This window comes from Sciurus carolinensis, chromosome 5 (assembly GCF_902686445.1).
Source record: "Sciurus carolinensis chromosome 5, mSciCar1.2, whole genome shotgun sequence".
Lineage (NCBI taxonomy): Eukaryota > Metazoa > Chordata > Mammalia > Rodentia > Sciuridae > Sciurus > Sciurus carolinensis.
Window position 1 is genome coordinate 25,031,283 of NC_062217.1, and position 23,028 is coordinate 25,054,310.

A 23,028-nucleotide genomic window follows, 5' to 3' on the forward strand; every position below is an offset into this window, starting at 1 on the left:
AAATTGGGTGGTTATATAATCTCCATTTTTCTATTGAATGCTATTTTCTTAATGACTTAAGAACTGTATCTTCTGCAGAATAGCCCTTTTATTAAGTAGTACTGCAAATATCTTTTTGCTCTATAAAAATTTGTTTTGAAAAAGTTAAAATGACGAACATTTACTTTTTAAGAATTTGAATTTATGTGGTTTTAACAATATTATGTTTTTAAAATAGTCTTTTAGAGCCTTTTCGTTTTAAACTTAAATATTCAATCTGAATATAATGTGAAATTTATGTGGGTGTGATGAATGTAAAGGAAATTCACTTTTGTTGATTTTTTTTTCTAAATAACTATATCTTTGTTTATGTATATATTTATTTTCTTGAGCATTGAGGATTCAACATGGGAGTGCTCTACAACTGAGCTATACCCCCAGCTTTTCTGTTTTGAGACAGGGTCTCACTAAGTTGCTGAGGCTGACCTGAAACTTGTGATCCTCCTACCTGAGCCTCCCAAGTCACTGGGATTACAGGCATGCACCACCATACCTAACTACATCTTTATTTATTCTGTCATTTTGTGATGCCTGGGGTTGAGAAGTTCATATTCTGGGCTATTGAGTAGTTCATAATCTCCCCTGAAGTTTGAACTACCACCTTTATTTTTTTATTTACTTCTTCATATGTGTTTGAGATTGATTTTGGTGCCCTTAACCTGTTTCATTGATCTACTATTCATATTAGGTTCTATCAGACATCTTTATTACTATAGTTTGGATTGCTTTTTAATGTTTAATTAGTGTTAATACTCTACTTTTTTTTCTCCATTATATTTTATTTTCCTAAGTTTTTTCTGCTTTTTTTCTGTAATTTTACTGACTATTCTCAGTGTTTTTCCACACAAATATAATTAGTTTGACTAGTTTTTTACAATTCTATTTTTGTTGAACTGGCATTGTATTTTTAGATTAGTTTAAGTAGAATTGACATGTGTATAACAAGTAAGTACAGGTATTTATTTTCCTTGGTTCAAGTTAATTTTTATTTTTGTGAGTTACAGTTTGATGTTTTCTTCATTTTGCTCATTTCTAGTTAAGTTTGTGTTCAGACATTTTATCTTTTTATTGCTAATTAATGTAAATGGGTTTTGTGTGTGTGTGCACGGGTGTATTTTGTATTTCATTGCTCTCTGCCTCCTTCTGTTGGGTTAATGGAATGTTCTTGACCCCTTCTTTCCTGCCCCCAGCAATAATTCAAATATCAGTTAATTTCACGGAGTTGTAATTATCATAAAACTCATCCTTTAAAAGTTTGTAGTTTAACTGGGGATGTAGTTTAGTTGTAAAGTGCTTGCCGATCATGTGCGAGGCCCTGTGTTTGGACAGCAGCAAGTGATCAAAAAAGTGTATGGTTAAGTAGCCTTGTGCTCTGACGCATACTTAAATTCCAGCTACTGGGGAGGCTGAGGCAGGAGAATTGTGACAATTTAACAAGACCCTAAAATAATCTTAAAAAGGACTGAGAATGTAACTCGGTGGCACAGTGAACCTCAGTTCAGTCCTGCAGCATATCATCAAAAAGGAGAAAAAGAGGACGTTTCATATAAATAGAATCATGAAGTCACATAATATGTGGCGTTTTTGTTTATCGTCTTTTACTTAATGTTTTCGTGGTTCTTCCATGCTGTAGCATGTGTCATTTCCTTCCCTTTTATGAGTAAATAGTGTTCCACTATGTGGATGATATATTTTGTTTACCCAGTTTTCAATCAATAGACATTTGGGTTATTTCTGCTTTTTGGCAGTTAGGCAAAATGATACTGTGAATGTGTGTGTACAAGTTTTTGTGTGGAAATATATTTTTACTTCTGTTTGGTAACATGCCTAGTAGTGGAATTTCTGGGTTGTATGTTAACTCTTCATTTAACAGTTTGAGGAACTGTAAACTGCTTTCCAAGGCAACTGTACCATTTTACATTTCTGCCAACAGTGTATGAGAGCTTCAGTTTCTCCTCACTGATGATTGTTATTAGCCATGTTTTTGATCATAGCCATCCTAGTGGGTATGAAATGTATGTCACTATGGTTTTTGATTTTTCCGTGTCTGAGTTGCCTTTTCACTTCCTAAATAGCTTAGCCCAATTAAAATATTTTTCCTTTCGTTACTTGTGCTTTAGGTGTCATATCTTAAACTGTTTCTCAACTGAAGGTCACAATGGCTTATGCCTGTGTTTTCGTCTTAGAGTTTTATGGTTTTCTTTCTTACATTTAGGTTTTTGATCCATTTTGAAGAATTTTTGTATATGGTATGAAGTAGGTGTTGGATATGAAATATTTTGTTTCTATTTTATGTAGTGATCACCCCTAGATTTTTACTTTGCATATTTCACTATGTATATGATTGTTGAAGAAATGGGCAGTAAAAATATTAATATACAGATTTGGTGTGGGGATCAGTGCTAGGCAAGTGCTCAACCATGGAGCTATACCCCCAGCGTCAATAAAAGAACTTTTAATGACTTTGAGCCTTCCTTCCCTTTTTCATTATGATAGTTATCTAGAATTTTAGCTACCCTTGATATTTAACCTACCTCAGACTAATAATTCTTATTTACTATCAGTGCTTATTCAAATTTGCCCATATTCTTACATTGCATGCCTTGCATGCCTTTTTAGGAGGGCCTTTTCTTATTATTAAATTGATTATTGAATCGTTTTTCACCATGGAGATATAATTGATGAACTTCCAAAGTCTTTGTTCCACCCTCCACCGCTGATTTTGTATAAATTTCAGGATGAAAGTTACCTTCTTTTCTTACTTTGTCTGGTGTTGCTGATGCAATCTCCTATTAATATAATTACTTTATTTTTTAAAAAAGATAATTGTCTCTTTCCTGTAGCTTTTAAGTTTTTTTCTCTTTGTCTTTCGACTTGTCCCTATTTCACATCAGTTAGTTAGAAGGAGTTCATTTTTACCTATTCTGCTCAGAACTCTTGCTCAGGATTTATTTGTGGGAATTTCTGTGGTGAACTCATTCTTGAGAATCATAATCTTTTCTCTTTGAATATTGCTTCTTCAATATTCCCTCCCCCCCCCCGCGCGCGTATTTACCTGTTCACTCTATCTTTTGTGTCTCTTAACCACTCTCATATTTTCCATGTTTTATTTCTTGGTAGTTTCCTCAACTCCTTCTGATTTATAATTTCTTTTTCATTGTGTCTAGTTTGCTGTGTAACTCATCTGTTGAAGGGTTTTCCCCTTTAACATTTTGCTTAAGATTCTTTATTCTTAAAAGCCTAGTTTAAAGAAAAAATTCTTATTCTTTTGTGAGGTTTGGTACTTCTTTTATGTCCTTAATCATTTTAGTAGTAATTATATTTTAAAATGTCTTTTAAATTGTTCTGTTATCTGAGGTTCTTTGTGCATAGGGTGCTAATTCTCAAGTATGTCATGTATGCTGATTTTAATTTTGAGTTCTTGTAAGTGGGATTATTTTGTTGGGAGTGTTTCTATATGCCCTGGATTTGTGAAAGTATTCATCAAAGGAGTTGGTGTTAATTTCCTAATTTCCTATTGGGATTTCTATAACATGGAGATGTGTGGGAATTTTCTCTTCCATACCTTTGTATGGACTAGACATGGGGTTGCCTTTTCACTTATTTAATTTTTAATTGACACACTTATTTAATTTTTAATTGACACATAATAATTCTTCATATTTATGACATACAGTATAATTTAATATCTGTATACAATGTATACTGATCAGATCAGGGTAATCAGCATTTCCTCAAACACCCCAATCTGTCAATCTTCTTCCTTTTCTTCTCTCCTGTGAGAAATTTTTGTCCATTTTGGTTCTTTGGACTGATAGGTAGAAATTTTATAGTCCTACATTCACTGATGATAGTGCATATTTTCCAGAATCCTTGCTTTCCCAGGGATTTTGGTTCCATTTTCCATGTTTTATGGAGTCAAGGATCTATTTCTTATGACCATGTGTGCGTTAAATCTTCATCTTTAGAGACTGTGTCTGACCTAGTTGTGATTCTTCAAACCTCTTGGCGCTGTGTAATTTTGTGCTTGTGGAGGTTTTGTTGTTATTTGTATCTCAGCTGTATTTTAAAGTTTGGTGTGTTGTATTTTATCTCAAAGTTCTATCTATTCAAAACATTTGTAGGGGTAGAGAGAGGGTGTCTAAGTTAGTTGTCTCTCATATTTTGGGAAATAGTATTATTTGTATTTAGGAAGAGTTTTGGTTAGTATATATTTATTTTGTAATCATTTGCTTTCATGAATTTTGTTAGTATTTACAAGAGTCTTTTGTGCTTTTCTCTTGGAATTTCCAGAAACAGAATTATATCCAAAAACAGTGTGACACTATTGCTTCATAAATTGCCTTGATACTAGGGATTGAACACTTCATTGAACTACATTCCCAAACTCTTCTTATTTTTTAGTTTGAGACAGGGTCTCACTAAGTTGCTAGGGCTGACCCTGAACTTAGGATCCTTATGCCTCAGCCTCCCAAATGAATCACTGGGGTTACAGGCGTGTGCCACCACACATGGCTTGAAATTTTTTATATCTCATTTTCTTATTTTGTTAATTACTCTGGTTAATTTCTCTAGTGGATATTCCTGCATTTTTCCTGTCTTTTATTAATTTGGAAACTTTCAGGAAGCATTTTTCAAATGTCCTAAAGCAGTTAATATAATATTCGAGACTTTAATATCTCAATTTTCACTTAAGAAGTTATATGGCAATTATTACATGTGATGTCACCAAAATATTCTAATAGTAAATGAGAAAAAGTAATACAAAAACTAAAATTCAAAAGTCAAATGTTTCTAATTCAGGATATTTTAAACACAAATTTTCATTCTTTTAAAATGGCTTTTATGCTAATCATTTGTGTATTACCTGTGTTCTGTTGATTGAGTGCCAGGTTATATCGGGGTGCTACCATAAGTTATACTGGTAGCTCTTCTCTCATATAGGGACATATGGAAATTACAAGAGAATATTTGTATGTTATAGATGAAATCTCTAATGAAAAAGAATGAACTATTTTATATACATCATTATTAATAGAAAACCTTCAATTTTATTATGTCAAATAGATTCCTGAAATACTTTCAGGAAAATATTCCTGTGGCTACACATTGAGTAATAAAGAGTGGAAGATGTAATTTTTAATTAAGAATTTTAAATTTTGAATCAGATTCACTGATTTAAGCAGAATCTGTTGATTTTATTTCAGCACCCTATTTTAAACTATTTGTTTCTGTTTTGTGGTTCTGTTTCTTTATGCTGTTTATAATTTAGGTTGTATGTAAGCACTTAATAATGGGTACATTATGGTATTGTCACCATAGTATTGAATACAGAGTACCTTTTTCCCAACAGATATGTGGATATTTTTACTTAGTTCTTTAATATGTTTGTTAATATGCAGTGATATAGAGCTGTGCCTTTTGTGGTGAGATTTGGAGTTTCAGTGATTTTAGGGGTTAGTTTCATTTCTGTCTTGCTATAGAAATTAAATGTCCTTTTGTCCTTGTGGATAGTGATGCTTACTGTTGAACATATTTTGCTCTGAATGAACTCCATTGTGAACTCAAATTTCAATGTTACAAATTTGTAGTAAAATAACTTCACAAAATTAAAAATTCTTAAGAGAAATCTTGATAGTATATAGTATAATTTTCATCATCTATGCATGTTGTTCTTTTCTGACTTAAGAAACACTGAGTGTGGTGGTGCATACCTGTAGTCCCTGCTACTCTGGAGGATAAGGTACAATGATCACTTGAGCCCACCATTTTGAGACTAACTTGGGAAAGAGAACCTGTCACCAAAAAAAAAAAAAAAAAAAAAAAAGCCATCCTAATATAACTGACCGGGTTTCTTGTTTTCAGACAAGGAGAGATTGTACCTTTTATCTGAATTAGATAATTAACATGGGGTCATAATGTTTTCCATCACTCCGTCCTGTACCTTCCCCTCCCTGAATAGCTTAAATAATCACACTAAAGCCACTAAAAGGTGTATGGATCCTCTTTGTATTCATTGCTAGAAGCAATTGAGCAACTATAGCATATTGACTAAAAGCACCAATCTTAGAATTAGACCTGAGTTTAAAATCTTATTCTCTAGTTTACTAAGCTATATTTGTCCTTAAAATAATTCTTTTGATCTTTAAGTTAGTTTCCTGTTCTGTGAAGAGAATATGGTACACCTACCTCACAGGGTGGTTGTGAGGATTAACTGACTAATGTATGTGGAGCACTTGGATTTGTGCCTGATGCAGGGAGAGTACTCAAGAATTATAGCCCTACTTGTTGCTGTTACTTAATGTAAAGTTAGTATACAAATTCTCTCATCACTGGTCGACTGTCAAAAACAAACAAACAAACAAAAAAACCCCCCAGCTCTGCTACAGTTAAAAAAAGAAAAATCAGGTTTACACATTTATGCTGATTTGACTTCTTCATAAATAGTGATTTTAAAAGAGTTTCACATTTTCAGAGTTTCTCTTAAATACATGGATGACATGCTTGAGACTTCCTGGCCTATTTTAATGTAAATGCAGTAGATATTGAGTTATAGCAGTAGGGAGTACTAGATTGTGAATCTGGAGTTGGGTTAGAGTCCTGGCTTTGCTATTTACTTTGTACATATGTTCTTGGATAAATAGCATAGTTTCCCTACATATAAATTTTGATCTGTGATGTTTATAATCTGATCTACCTCACCTTATCAATTTAGTTGCTCATAAAATTGGATAAAATAATATGTTGAGGCTCTTTAGAAAGCGCAAAGGACTATCCAGTGAAAAAGATAAGTGTTAGCTCAGTTTTCAGCTTATGTTTTCTCAAAACATAACTGATGTCATGAAATATTGTGAATTATTAAAAATTGAAACTCAAATCCCTGTTAGTCATTATTCTGGGACGCAAGACATTTGCGCAATTTTTTTCTTATATTGTAAAGTGGCTTATTACTCAGGTGTTCAGACTTTCCCCAAAGAGTCAGAAATCAGTTCCTAGATAAGCTCATTTTCTTGGAAAGTGTAATTGGAGCTTTAGATAGCTAGTGTCTGCTCAGAACTGATCACCTCTCTTAAGCCTTTAATTAGCTACCTGGCTTAAATTAATTTGCATTTCATCTGCATTTCTGCATGTAGTTTGCAGTTTATTAATTTATATTTGAGTATTTTCATAAGTCATTTTATGTCTTTTACATGTGACTTGGTCTTGTTCTTTCAGTTAGCTTGGAATCTCCTGAAGGGCAAAGGCATTTGTCCTTTCCCTTTCTACATCATCAGTCTCCAGATTGATGATAAAGGGTGATCTACTCATAATGGGTTCTTATTGATTGTGATTGAGTAAAACTTTGACTGGAACGGTGCTCTAAGTTGTCCTTATCTTTAAAAAAGTACGCATCTGCAGCAATTTTCAGTTTAATGTTATGCCTGTTTGGAATTAGAGACCAAAAGACACCAAAAACAGTATGCTGTGTAAATAAAGAAAATATGGTAGTTTAAATGCTACCATACATTTCAACTTAACCTTTTAAAAAAAAATTGTTAGTTGTATTTGACTGAAATAATTTTAATACATCTTTACTAGGTAATTTGAATTTTAATGACATAATATTGTTTTGGAATGTGGCATTTGTGTTAATAGGGTAGAAAGAGTCTATTCTGGTATTTCCTACTCTTCCATGAAGTTAATTTATTAAATTTTTAGTGATACTTATCATTGCAGTTTCTGATGTAAACTTTGATATGGAGGAGACTATTCCTGTAATAAAATGACCAATTTATTTGGAAAAGACTACACTGGAAAACAAACTTGTTTGCATTTTCTTTAATCAGAACATTCCCTAAGCCAAAATAAGATAAAATTTTATTATTTATCTTGTTACTTAAAATTTACTAAAGATGACGTTTCTTCCAAATGAATGTTTGCATAGTTTTCCTATTTTTTTTCCTCTAAAACCAATTACTGATATACTAAAAAACATTTTTTACATCTTCCTCAGGAATGTCATTGTCTGCTGGATCCTCCCCTCTTCATTCCCCCAAGATTACTCCACATACTTCTCCTGCTCCTAGAAGAAGAAGTCACACTCCAAATCCAGCAAGTTACATGGTGCCTTCTAGTGCCTCTACACCTGTTAATAATCCTGTTTCTCAGACTCCGTCTTCTGGTCAGGTGATCCAGAAGGAAACTGTCGGTGGGACCACTTACTTCTATACAGACACAACTCCAGCACCTTTGACTGGAATGGTATGTCTGCAGTAAGGAGGGAATTATAATACTCTTAGGAAAGTTCCAAAGGGAGTTACTCCCCCTTGAATCTTTTTATTAAAATATGAAAAAACATTTCATTTTCTACTCAGTCTAATCATCTTTTCAAATAAATCTGGTTCTGCCTAATAATTCTTGTTTTAGACAAACCTGGTTTTAGTCACATATTAGTTTACATTTATACTTTATTGTAGTACCTCATGGCACGTTTTACTTATGGGATTACCTAGTATTTGTGGTAGCTAGAATTGATGTTTATTGACTTGTTTATGGGTACTGGGTAGTTCTACCTCTAGGAAGAAGTTGAGTAAGTAGATGGTGTCTTATCAGTTATTATTGAAAGCAAACTGATGATCAACTCTTGCCTCAGATGAGGCAGTAATTTTAACAGCTACATCTCTGGATAGTGGAATGACACATGGTAAGAGATGTAATGTGGGTCATTGCTAAGGAGGGAGAAGTTTCAGACCTAAGGGAGCCATGATTCTGGACAAGGGAAGAGCTACTAAAAGACTTGTGATGGAGAGAGAAAAGAATTTAACAAAGAGGAAGAGATAGACCCAGAAAAAACACGAAAAAAAAGACTAAGAGAAGAACAATGTAGCAGGACACATTTCTTCTCATAGTAAATTAGTGTTGCTCTGGAGGGAGGGAGAAAGAACAAGAATGAGAGGAGCAAGAAGAGACTGGTGAGGGCTGGGAGGATAAGAAGCATTGTCATGTTATATGAATCGTACCTTTTAAACTTCATTATTTTGTCCATTAAAAAAAATTTTAACTGCACAGAAAATAGTAGTTGAAGAGCTCATGAGTAAGAGAACCAAGTTCCATTAAAATAATGGAAGCTGATTTAAATCATAGACATTTAACAGTCAGATGATAGATTTATTTGAAAAGCATATTTGTATGTCAGTAAGCAGATTTCAATTCCCCAAATTAAATCAACAATTTTTCTTTACTAAAAGATAATTTGAGGGAAAAGAGAATGGATTTCTATCTTTTTTTTTTTTTTTTAAAGAGCCTAATTCTACTATGTTTTTGACACTCCTAAATTTTTGTAGTTCTGAGATGGTTTCCTCAATTGTAAAATGAGAATACTAATACATCCAACCACCTTATGAGGATTAAATGTGAAAACATGAATAGAAGTAGTTGTAAGTAATGTAAAATGCTTAAAAATAACTAATAATTGTGTGAGGGTTTTTTTTTTCTTCCCCCATTAGAAATCCTTTATAAGTTATCACAGAACAGCTTGCCAAATAGAAGGTCAAATAATTGAGATAGAGACTTCCCTTTTTTCTTTTTAAGTAAAGATTCTATCAGTGGTTTAACCCTAGTTTTGATGTATTTTATTTTGTAGTTATTTACATTTTATTATATTTTATCATATTTATAGAAAGAAGGGATTTATGCAGAGGTTTTTCCTGTCACAAAACTGTATGCTATTTTTATAGAGATTAAGTATGACAGATTTAAAAAAAATTTTTTCCCCTTCAAACCATTCTTTAAAATATGCTTGTAGCAAGCCTGAGGTAATTAAGCTGGACTATGCTATCTGATAAAGAAAACCAAAGCAAGAAAAAGGAGGTGTTGTTTTCCCTGCAGTTACAGGTTAAAGGAAAACTTAAAGGTATTGCAGAACCACTTTCTAAATGAAATTCAGAGCAGAATGATTATCTGAGGATGCCAGAAAACAACTGAATTTATTATTTTTTAAAATTTGTTTTTTTAAAGAGACAAATGTTTTAGTTAAAAGGATAAAGTGACCCTGGGCGTGGTGGCACACAACTGTAGTCCCAGCTGCTCCAGTGGATATCAAGTTGATAACTTCAGCAACTTAAAGAGACCCTCCCTGCCTCAAAATAAAAAATAAAAAGTAGCTCAGGGATAGAGCACCCCTGGGTTGAATCCCCAGTACTAGAGTTGAAGGTGTGGGGAAGAAAAGAGAAAGAAAAGCAAAAGGAAAAAGACAAAAGAACTACTTTCACCTTCTCATTAGAGCTTAAATGTTATTATTTCTGAAGAAATGTTTTCTCATTTACTTTTTAAAATTGATTATTAAAATATAGTTCATTCAGAAAGAATTCTGTTAACAGCTATTCTCTGGGGTGTTTAATTAACTGTCATTTAAAGATTTTAAATGTGTCAAAATTTAGTAATCATGTAAAGATTAACTTTTATCAAAACAATAATAAAACTACCATTTGAGAAAAATTGATATATTTCCCCCCTACACACCTTTTTTAGGTTTTTCCAAACTACCATATTTATCCTCCAACTGCACCTCATGTTGCATATATGCAACCAAAAGCAAATGCACCTTCCTTCTTCATGGCTGATGAGCTCCGACAGGTATGCTTTCAAAATTTTTAGAACTAATGAGTACCTACTGTACTTTTGTGAAGAAAAGGAAAATGAACAGATCAGACTATTTAATCACATATGCTGCACTAACACAAATAGAATTTAGAATTTATAAATTTTATTTAAGAAAACCTGTTCTAAGAAAATTTTAAATAAGTGTTTTAGAATAAAACAATAACTATTTTAATGGGCTACCTTCATATCCTTTATATCAAAAGGGTCTTTGATGTGTATGATTTAAGTAGTTTCTAATGTTTAATCAGTGTCTTAGTTCTAGTTATAGGTTGAGTAAATAGTTTGCCCCAGAAAAAAAAACTTCCTTTTAACAAAGCTAAATTTTTTTAAAAGTAGGTTTTATAAAATAATTTAGTGTTTTTTTTTTTTTAGTAAGCAGCTAGATAGATATTATGAATAGAATTTTATTTTATACTTTGTTGCTCAGAAATATTTTTTGTTTCACATAAGCAAGTTGTACCAGCATAATGATTTTAGAATGAATTATTGAGTAGCTTAGTAGTAGACCTTCAGTTTTCAGCCACCAAATTGGCTTCATTCTTTGGGGATAGCACAGCTTTTTAAATCCAGCTTTAACTATAGGTAGGTCTATATCTAGGACTGGAATTTAGATATTTTAACATTGAGAAATACTGTTCAATCAATATTAAGAAGTACACATAACAAAACATTATTACTTAAGTTATTTAGTTATACTAGGAAGTCTAGATTTCAGAGGCTGTGCTTAGATATCAATATACTTATTTACTTTTCTTAGGAGCTGATCAACAGACATTTAATAACAATGGCTCAAATCGATCAAGCAGATATGCCAGGTAAAATGCATATTGCTTCATCCTTCCTTTTAAAGTCTATTTGAATTTTTATATAGTACTACTTGTTCTATGGATTAATAAGCATTGCAAGATGGTACTAATCATCTAGCTTATTTTAGTTAGTTTTACATGTCACAGTATTCTAGTTTATTTAAAAAAATAGTTGATTTTAGGATTCATGGTGATTTATTTCACTATGCACTAGAATATCATTGTCTCATGAAACTAAAGTGTAGCTAAGCAAAAGGAGAAGGCAGTTATTTCTAAGACTATAGCATACCAATTAATGATTATATGTTTTACTTTATTCCTCTTCAAAAATTCTGTGACATATTATTTTCCTCTCCATTTTACATATGAGGAAAACTGAAATTGACAGACTAAACAATTAATTGGCCTAGAGGACCAAAGAGTAAGTGGCTGGCTGAGTCAGGATTTAAACCTATTTTTTTTTTTTTTTTTCCAGACTGTACTATTAATGTTTCTCAGTGTGCTAAAATCTTTTTCCCTGGCTTGCTTATTACTCTGTGTAAATTAAATATGGCATAATTTAGCAAAACTTAATAAATAATACAGTGGGAATATATTTGCTGCCAAAATAATCTTAGAATACCCAGCTGTAATCAAGAATTCAGCATAGTCCAGTATGTGTCAATTCAGTTGCTAAATAATTAAAGAGTAGGTCTGACAACTGGTTCTTAAGACTGATCTTTCCACTTTGGATGAGCAGAAAACTTAACTGTAATGACATTTGAAGTGTTCATGTAGAAAATTTTCTTAATTATTTAAGTATATTTGAGATCCTAGCCAGGGCAAAAATGGACAAAGAAAAAGAAATTGGAAGTACAAGGTTAGAAAGGAGAAGAAAACAAAAACAACCACAAAAAACAAAACAAAAACCCCAACAAGAAAAAAGAAATTAAAATAAGCCAAAGCCATTGCAAAGGAGAAAATAAACCTGTTGCATATAGATCCTACAACTGTAATTAGACATTATTTGAAATAACAGAATTCAGTGATATTGTCAGGGGAATTTTACATAGCAGTTAAAATGAGGAAAGTATACTGACAGGGAAAATGCAGAGAATCTTAGTAATATAGTAAGTTAAAAAGTGAAGTGCAGGGGCTGGGAATATAGCTCAGTAGGTAGAGTACTTGCCTTACAAGCACAAGGCCGTGAGTTCAATCCCCAGCACCACCCAGAAAAAAAAAAAAAAAAAAAGTGCAAGAGACTATATACAATATACCCTCTTTTTAAAGTTAGATAACTAAAAGTTATTTATTCATATTTTTGTATGTGCATATGCATATATACATACGTGCATAATATGTTTTTGAGGAATAACTGTAGATGTTATAAAATCATAAAAAAAGGAGAGAAGTAAGGCAGAGAGGTTAGAGAGGACCATACGGTTAAATATAGGTTAAAGTGAAGAAGGCCTGAGCTTTTCTTTTGGGTGCCAAATTTGAGATGCTTTCTACATTGTTAAGAATACCTAAGGGCTGGAGTTGCGGCTCAGTGATAGAACACTTGCCTAACCCCTGTGGGGCACTGCGTTCAATTTTCAGAACCACATAAAATAAGTAAATAAAAGGTATTGTGTCCATCTACAACTAAATTACACACACACACACACACACACACACACAAATACTTAAAAAGACATGATTTGAGTTTCATGAACTAAAAGTTGTGGTTAATCTAGTTCCATGCACCTATGTTCAAGTGCAGTTTAATAAATGATTTGTTTTGTCACTTAACTCTGAGTTTTTCATTTTCTCATTTTAACTATTTTACTAACCTTTATTAATGTTTGAATCATGCTGTCTTTTTTGTTTACATTGTCTAGTTCATACTTCACACTTCCATCAATTGATACTTTTCAACTCTGAAGTCATAACTTCAGACTCCACCAAAAAATTGTTAGAACTAGTAAACAAATTCAGCAAAGTTGCAGAATCCAAAATGAAAATAGAAAAATCAGTAAATTTATTTTATACACCAGTAGTAAATTGAACTAGAAATCAGAAGGTAATCTCTTTCACAATAGCTGCAAAAAAAAAGGGGTGGGGGGAATTAACCAAAGAGATGAAATATTTCTATAATGAAAATTATAAAATCTTAATGAAAGACAAGAAAGAGGACAAAAAAAGGATTACCCTATATTCATGAATTGGAAGAATCAGTATTGTCCATGATACCCAAAGTGACCTACAGTTTCAGTGTAGTCCCTATCAAATACCAAAGGAAGTCAGCGGAGTCTCCACTGACAAGAATTATTTTGTAGTGCTGTCGTTACCTGTAGTTCACAGTCTTAAAATAAATTGCATAGAATCAGACTCTTGAGATGTATTCTTTAGATAATGCTTAGTTTTCCACTGAAGCATACTTCTTTTTTGTATTACCTGTAAAATTCTGCATAACTTGCTTGAAAGTGATTACAGAATAAGAGTGTGTGTAGTTAATTTTTAGTTGATTGTGTCCCTCACTCATTCTCTGTCACGCTGTGATATGAATACCACTGTTGGCATAATAAATTAGAAGTCTCTAGTATGCCATTTAAGTTTCTTTACCATTTAATCCCTGAACACCTATTCCAGCTTTATCTCTATTGTACATCCTCTGTGGTATATACCTTATGCTCTTACCACATGAAAGGTCACCATTCCTGAGCACAGTATACACATGTAGACCCTGTTTGTTGTCCTGTTTACTTTCCTATTGCTTATCCCTTCCACTTGTTTTAGCCAATTGAAAACAGCCTCTTCCTTCAGTTTTGTAGTAAAAATGCCAATTATTTTATGAGATCTTTCCTTGTATCTTTGGGAATGGCTCCCTTCTCTGTCATTTCATAGTGTAGTGCTTGTTAAAGTGTAGTCCCTTAGCCAGCAACCTCATTTTCTTTATCATTTAGGAACTTGTTAGAATTTATAAATTCTAGGCTCCACTTCAAATCTGCTCACTTAAAAAATGCAGAATGGGCTCTAAGGGATGGAGCTCTTGCCTAGCGTGTGTGAGCACTGGGTTCAGTCTTCAGCACCACATGAAAGTAAATAAATAAAAGAGGGTATTGAGTCCATCTGCAACTCAAAATATTTTTTAAAAATAACAACAGTGCAGCATGGAAACCAGTGAACTGTGTTTTAACAAGCCTCTAGATGATTCTGATGAATGCTGAAGTTCAAGAATCAGTGCCATGATAAATTGCCTTTTTTTATGTTTTATATAAATCTGTATCCTTTCATCTTCTCTAAGCTTCTTAATGGTAAGGACCCATATTTCGTCAATACAAGTTGGCTAATATATAGTAGGTACTTAGTACCTTTTTAGATTTCATTTTAATTACTTCTTATACTAAGTGCTTCTTGGGAAATAGCTGGGAAGAAAATTTATCCCATCATTTGAGTTCTTTGTGGAAATTATGTGGATTATTCAAAGCTATATTCATGTGTGTGCATACTTAACCTTATACTATCTCTATTTTAGTAGAACATGCCTCTTGACATAGGTTTGAAAGTGACATTCATTTTTTCTATTTTACACTATAACCAAAAATGCCATCTAGGAATTAAAAGAAAGATTGAAAAATCAGAGTCCTTGGTTTGCATCCCAGGTCCCTCTTTGAGCTATGTAATCCTTATTTTCCTTATTTATGAAATAGGGAACCCCACTTCAAAGGGTTGTTGTGAGAACTAAGAGATAATGAGCATAATAAAGTATTTTGCAAAAGCAGAGAGAGCATTTTGAACCTGTCTTCTGGAATTAGTGAGTTTTCTTAATGGAGTTTCACTTGTATTTCTTACTAATTAAAGATCATAGATTATTTTTTTGTTTGTAGGATTTTATAAAGAGTTAATGTCATGTTATGAAAATAGCATTAAGCATGTTTATTGTAAAGGGTTTTAACAAAGTCTTTTTTTCTACTCATACTGCATGTTCAGTTGTAATTTTTCCACTTAAAATATGGTGAGCATTTCCAAGTATTTCGAGACCATTAAATAAAATAGAATCTGTTCAATTGGAAAACAAAATCATCCTGCAGTATTAGAAAACTACTTGTCTTTTTAGATTATAGACAAATAAATGTTCATTCTAGAAATGAGTGAGCATAAAGGAATAAAATTGCCTATCGTCTCTATAGAGAAACCAACCACTGCATACATTTTAGTGTACAACTTTTTAGACCTTAAATGAAGCACCAAATTGGTATTCAAGATATATAGCTTCTAGATCCTAATAGTGTATCATGAGCAAATCCTTATTCATTACATATTCTTTTTTTTTTTTTTTTTTTTTTTTTTTTTTTTGTGGTGCTGGGGATTGAACCTAGGGCCTTGTACTTGTGAGGCAAGCACTCTACCAACTGAGCTATACCCCCAGCCTTCATTACATATTCTTAAATGTAATTTTTATAGAAAGCATGGTGGGTTTTTTTTTTCTCTCCTTTGTATATTTTACCAGGGATTAAAGTCATAGTACTTTACTGAATGACCATACTAATACCTATCTGTAACCATTTCCCTATTTCTTTTGCATTTATACCACCTATAATTTCACTATTCTTGACTTTCAGTGAGCACTGCTTTAGCTGTTTGCCTCTTAATTATTTTTATGGTGGTGGAGGTGGGGTAATTTTCCTTGACTTGTACTTACTGAACCAAAGATTGGTTTTGATATCAGTTGTTACATTTATAGGTACATAAGTATGTATACATATGTAAGGATAGTACCCAACTTAATGTGATTTGTTTTGAATTTCTTTATGCTTTAAAATGTCAAAATATATTGTGTACAAAGTAGAATGTCTGAAGAAACATTCTGTCTTGGTTTTATTCAGTGATAGAATAAAAATGTTTACTATCTGAAGTGATAACTATGTCTGATTATTTCTGATAAAAATGCATATTATACTATAAAAATGGTAAATATTTTTGAGTGTATGAACTTTACTTGTTCTTTGGTTGCTTTATGGGTACATAAACCAGAGTTTGTTTTATAGAATTGCTATAAATGCTGAAATTATTCTTAATACAAGGGTGTTGTGATACAGGAGTGGTATATACTAGTTTTGATTTCTTCTTCATTCTGTGAGAGATTATGGATGTCTGTAACTACAAGTTGTCTTCCTATGAATTACTCTAGCAGTCCCCACAGAAGTTGACAGCTACCATAGCCTATTCCCTCTAGAACCACTGCCACCCCCCAACCGGATACAGAAATCAAGTAACTTTGGATATATTACATCTTGCTACAAAGCTGTAAATAGCAAAGATGATCTGCCATATTGCCTTCGGAGGATACATGGTAAGGAAGATAAATTTTCCTTTTTTATGTTATTGAGGCTAAGAGTATTCAAACCTTCCTGAATATCTTGTTTTCTTTAGTAGATAAATTTAATGGACAATAAGTTTTCTTTTCATTTAGAAATTAGTACCTTAAAAGCATGATACAGCATTTTCTTCACATTTCTGATGGACTACTAGAGAGATACCATTTGTAGTGTATTGTAGTAAAAAAAAAACCAAAAACTTCTTTTTAGGTTTTCGTCTTGTTAACACAAAGTGCATGGTGTTGGTTGATATGTGGAAAAAAATTCAGCACTCAAATATTGTAACCCTGCGTGAAGTATTTACCACTAAAGCATTCTCCGAGCCTTGTGAGTAATGGTGCTATAATTGTTGTGCTTTTGGTAATCTTTGTTATTTGAAGACAGATTTCAGTAATGAGTGTTTGTGTTTTATTTTAAGCTCTTGTGTTTGCATATGATTTCCATGCTGGAGGAGAAACTATGATGAGCAGACACTTTAATGACCCTAATGCTGATTCCTATTTCACAAAGAGAAAATGGGGTAAGAAAACAATGCAAGCGAACTGTATTTTGACAAATGCTTTTGCATGGTGGAAAAGTTATTTTATATTTTTAAAAATGTGTGACTTTATTCCTGTAATCATTTAGTGTAAAGACTCTTGCATTTTAAAAAGAAATATCTCAAAGAAGTAGAGTTGATCTGCAGCAAGTTAGGAAATACTGTGTTATATATATTTACTGAGGTTTAGATGAGTTATGAATAACTTAGAAATTTGGAGTTTGTGATCACTGGGAATATGTTAAAATTTTTTTCCTCTTTAAATGTTTTTTTCTTTTAAATTACAATGCTTTCTGAATAAGGATGATTTGGAAAATTTGTAAATTTAAAATAAAAATAACCCTTATTAATTCATAGCCAAAGCACAAGTATTATAAATCGTTGGTATATTTCTTCCCAGTCTTGTTTTATTTTTGTCTCCCTGGCATTGTTTTGGTTTTTGTCATTTTATATCATATTGTGCCTTTCATTTATTATAAATGTTTTCCTTTTTTATGTTCTCTAAATACGATTTACTGACTTACAGTCTAGTGTGACTGTATAATTGTTTATGCTATTACTTACCTAAGCAAATGTTTTACTTTTAAGATAGAATTCCATGTTGTTTAGGAAATCAGTCTTCAAAATAGATTTACAGTTTACTGTAAAATTATTCAAGTATTTTATATGGAGTATTTAAAGTTTTTTTACATATTTTTAATATTTACTTAATCATTTTATAATTCAAATTTCGCAGAGAATAGACATATTTTAATTGTATTCAACAAATGTTTATTTAAATGTAAATGGTTATAGAGAAAAAGTAAATTCATTTTGAGATGTTCATTAACTTATGTATTTGGCAAGGGTCTCATTTTTTAGTTTGAGGCCAAGAAAGATGCATCATATTCTTTGCTATGGTTTTTAATCTTAAGGTTTTCTTGAATATGTTTTAGTCAGCTTTTCTGTTGCTGTGTCTAAATGATCTGACCAGCATAATTATAGAGAAGGAAAAGTATATTTGAGGGCTCACAGTTTCAGAAGTGTTTAGTCCATAGAAGCCTGGCTCCATTCCTAGGGGCTTGAGGTGAGGCTGAACCTCATGGTGGACAGTGTGTGTGGCTGAGGGAAGCAGCTCATGTGAGATCAGGAAGCAGAGTAAGACTCCACTCTCCAGATACAAAGTATATAGCCCATAGCCACACCCCCAATGAACCACGCCCTCCAGCCACACCTCCCTCAAATCACCACTCAGTTAATCCCATCAAGGAATCAATTCAGTGATTAGGTTAAGACAACCCGATCTTTCTCCTCTGGACCTTTTTGCATTGTCTCACATCGTGGGCTTTTGGGGGACACCTCACATCCAAGCCATAACAAATATGTAACTTACAGAACTTAAAAGGAGTGGCAAGATTTGAGTTTACCTTATAGTATCTTTCAGATTGTGACTCCTTTAGATAAAGACTATAGATAAGCGAAATATATTGCTTCAGTTGACTTGTGACTTTGCTTTCCACATTCTGACAGTTGAAAAGAAGAAAGTTGTGGTTACATGGTTGTTTCACATTAAAAATCTGGTCATGTAGTGTGGTCATTTTTTTCTTTTGCCATGTCATCTGTAGACACATGCATAATTTTACTGAAGGGGATGTGGTGTGACTTTTCCTATAGATGAATGTGGTGGTTGTTCAAGTTTATTTTAGTATTAACACCTGTGAAATGACTGTTGGCTTTAATTTATAGCTGGGTTTTAAACCTCAACACTGTTGACTTTTAAACTGCTTAATTATTTTTGTGGAGGCTATCCTGTGCGTTGCAGAATGCTTAGCAATGGCTTCTACCTACTGGATGCAGTAGCAATCCTCTCTATCCCAGTCATGACACCAAAAATATGTTCAAACATTGCTAAATGTTCCCTGCTGAGAATCACTCTTTCATAGCAGCTTTCCAGTTTATTTTTATCTTAATATTTTGTTTTTTTGTGTTGACTGATTATTTGATATATTAACATGTTTTCAATGGAATCAGTGCTGTTTCCATTGTTTTAAAATATTGTTTGGTTATAACTTCCTTAAACATTATAATTATGGAAATCTGTTATTATATTTTGTAGTTTATTACCTTAATACAAAATATTTTTAAATCACATTATAAAATATACTAACACTTTTTTCTAGATTTGATATCTTCAATTCTGTCCAAATTGAGAGGTCATTTTTTAATTTTGTATGAACTTCTTGGTAGAAATTTTATACCTAGCCATAATTACATATTATTTATTTTCTCTACAGTTAGCTATTTGACTATGTTACTTTTGTATCTGATTCACAAAAGGTTGATATATAATTGTGTGAATATAAATTTGTATTCTTTAAAGTAATTACAAAATCTTGATTAAATTTATATTAAATTTATATGCTGCTTCTGATTTAGGTATTTTTATTGACGCACACAGTATTATGAAAAACACTTATAAGAGGTGTTTGAATAAAGATGATTACTTTTCAGGGACAAGCAAATTATGTTTGCTTTTTATCATTATACATAAGTAACATTCAGTGTTTGGCATTTATGTTAATACGACTTTTGGGTATCAGCCTATCTAACTGACATGTCTGACCTAGAGGAGGTTGGGTGGACTAAGAAAAATAAACATTCAACATAAGTGATTATGGAGATTTCTGTTTCCCTAGAGCCAAAGATTGAACAGTTCTCATAAATCTGAACAGTAGGTTACACTATAATCATTCATCTTTTATATAAAGTAACAATCTTTGCAGTTCCTGTTTTTAGTGAGAATTTGTTGTTTTTTGGTCAGTACTAATTTTTAAAATTTTTTTGTTTATTGTTCAGTAGTTATTTGATCACAGAAAAGAGCATTTCAGTGAGAGCTTAACTGCTGCCAACAATATAAATAATTTCCAATCACAGGAACATTGGGACTTGTCTTTTAAGTTCTTAGTAATACACTAAAATTACATACACATTGACATATTGTGCCACAAATATACATGAATTTTGTTTGTTAATTTTTGATTGAATATTTTGGTCTTTTAGTTGACTACTTAAATAAAGATATCAATTTAAAAAATATATTTGTTTTGTAGGCCAACACGATGGACCGTTGCCTAGACAGCATGCTGGATTATTGCCAGAATCTCTTATTTGGGCATACATTGTCCAACTGAGTTCTGCATTGCGTACCATTCACACAGCAGGTTTAGCATGTCGAGTTATGGACCCAACAAAAATTCTGATAACAGGCAAAACAAGGTACTGGCATTTTGAGTTTTAGATTCTTTATTGACCATCTGACTTACGACAATGAACAAAATGTGATGATTTGTTATAGTTCTACCTTTTGATATGTTTCATCCAGAAGAATTCCTGTGACTTTTGAGTACATTTGTAAGTTTAAAAAGAAATTGTTGAATGCTTAATAAAATACCTGATTGTTAACCAAAAATATTGGTGAGAATTAGAGTGATATATGGGGTTAGGGTTATGGAAATAGAGAAGTAGTATCTGCACAACTTTAATGTAGAACCATGATTCTCAAATTTTACCACGAAACAGAATCACCTGGAGAGTTTAACCACAGATTGTTGGGCTCTACCTTCCAAGTTTTTCATTTTGTAATTCGTAGTGGGACCTGAGAATTTGCATTTTTAACGAGTTCCTAGATGTTGCAGTTGGTGTAGTCTCATGCTTTGAGAATTGATTTATAGAGTTAAGTAACACAGACCTTGACTTCACCTGAGTAGGAGTAGCCAAACTTTTGAGAATTGTCTTGGGCAGCATGGCATAACAAACTGAAGATCTGGTACTAGGTTCCCTGTGTTCATATCCTGGCTCTCTTAGTCTCTGTATGACCGTGAATAAGTTACATGACATTTCAGCTTCATTAGACAGGTACTATTATTAACTCCATTTTCCTTTTTTTTAATGTACCCATCTCATAAATTCATTGACTGATTTGAATGACTTAGTACATGTAAAACGCTTAGAATGCCTGGTACATCTTTAGCAAGTAGTAGGAGACTAATTTTCTTTCATGAGTAACTAATAAACAGACAACTTGGGGTGATGAAAAGGAGGCTGATCTGTTAATCAAATACATGAGTTATCATCCTGACTTTATTAATTACTGGCTTTGTAACTGGAGGGATATTACTTGATATCTCTTGAGTTTTCATTTTCTTATCTCTAAAATGGTTGGTGGAGATTACATAAGGGTAAACCTTCAGATGTAAGAGTAAATAATATTCTGAGATCCTTCTTAATATGAGAGGAAATGCTAAATAAATATCCATAAGTATGTCATAAGAAGTACTAAATTATTTTCTTTAAATTCTCTGATCCTTAAAGGTTGCGAGTAAATTGTGTTGGAGTTTTTGATGTTTTAACATTTGATAACAGTCAAAATAATAATCCTTTGGCATTGATGGCTCAGTATCAGGTAAGTTAGAATTAACATGGATACTTACGGCTTGTTTTTGTTTTCTTAAAAATTAAATTGCTTATTTTAAAGTAATTCAGGATTTTAAGTCTAGATTTTAATTTATTCTTGAGTAGTCTCTGCAATCTTTGAACATGTATTTCTTAACCACCGTGATATTATTTAGTGTAGAGCCCTTATAGATTGGAATATATATATATAATTGATGACACTATCAAGAAACTCTGTTTAAAATGGAAATGTATACATGTGATTAGGAAATTTGCTCTCAGAATAAATATATTAAAATTTAATCAACTGAATAGATTGTACTAAATAACACTACTTTTTCACTTTAATCATACTTTTTTTTTAACTTTTAGAACACTTGTCTCATTACCAATCATACAATTTTAGAAATAGTTTCAAAGGATGGTTTTTGTATTGAAGAACCTCATAATGTTTTAACTTCATTCTACTAGTGTTGATTTAGGACCCACAGTGTTCTTAGCAGTTTTTCTAGTTATTATTTCCTTATTAATATGGTATAAGGAAATAAAGACCCTCCCAAGGGCTAGAGGTAGAACTCAGTGGTAGAACATTTGCCTTAGCACAAAGGTGAAGCCCTGGGTTCCATCCCCAGCATTACAAAATGAAGAAAAATGAAAAACCCTCTTGTAAGAAAGCATTAAAAATAATTCCTTTGCCTGATTACTCTGAGTAAGTAATGTGGTAAATTTTTCATCTCATCCATTTTGCATTGTAATGCTTGACATTAGTATATGCACCTGTCATTTTAAGACAATTTTAGTTCTTTGTGGAAAAGTTTTTGGTATTTTTGGACAAAAGGCAGAATCTTTTAATCCTTTGAATACTCTCCCTGCCCATTGCTCTTCTCTTCACTTTTTTGTTCAGAGTTTTGGAAGATTTTCATTCACTTTAGTATAAGACAAAATTTTAGAACAAAGAGGAAGGAAATGACAAAACACTGTAGTCTCTAGTAGTGTTTACAGTTCCAATTAATACATAAATCTTTTTGCTGCTGAACCACAAGCAGTGTAGTCCCAAGACTTAAAGGCACTCATTGAACTCAGTTGTATGCAGACTTTCCACATCTTTCTCTCTCCTGTGACCACCTAACCCCAGCAGCAGCCAGGCTGCTCTGATTGATAGCAGCATCCAATGGGCAGTAAAGGGAGGACTGTGATGGTTTTTCCCCTAGCAGCAACTTTCTTTCACCCAAGG

At 32.5% G+C, this 23,028-nt stretch overlaps 1 protein-coding gene across 4 annotated transcripts in view; it reads left to right on the plus strand.

Moving 5' to 3' along the window:
* Pan3 (poly(A) specific ribonuclease subunit PAN3) overlaps positions 1-23,028 on the plus strand; it is a 142,199-nt gene that overhangs the window by 102,058 nt on the left and 17,113 nt on the right. For 3 of the 4 annotated variants that reach the window (XR_007108701.1, XM_047552226.1, XM_047552228.1), the window contains 8 exons: positions 8,033-8,280; positions 10,549-10,653; positions 11,438-11,495; positions 16,639-16,800; positions 17,036-17,152; positions 17,244-17,345; positions 20,453-20,618; positions 21,714-21,804. Coding sequence is in view for 3 of the 4 variants with exons in the window: in XM_047552226.1 (XP_047408182.1) it covers positions 8,033-8,280; positions 10,549-10,653; positions 11,438-11,495; positions 16,639-16,800; positions 17,036-17,152; positions 17,244-17,345; positions 20,453-20,618; positions 21,714-21,804 (1,049 nt within the window). In the remaining variant the exon portion in view is untranslated. The remainder of the gene's footprint in view (positions 1-8,032; positions 8,281-10,548; positions 10,654-11,437; positions 11,496-16,638; positions 16,801-17,035; positions 17,153-17,243; positions 17,346-20,452; positions 20,619-21,713; positions 21,805-23,028) is intronic. The other variant, XM_047552227.1, reaches the window with a different exon arrangement.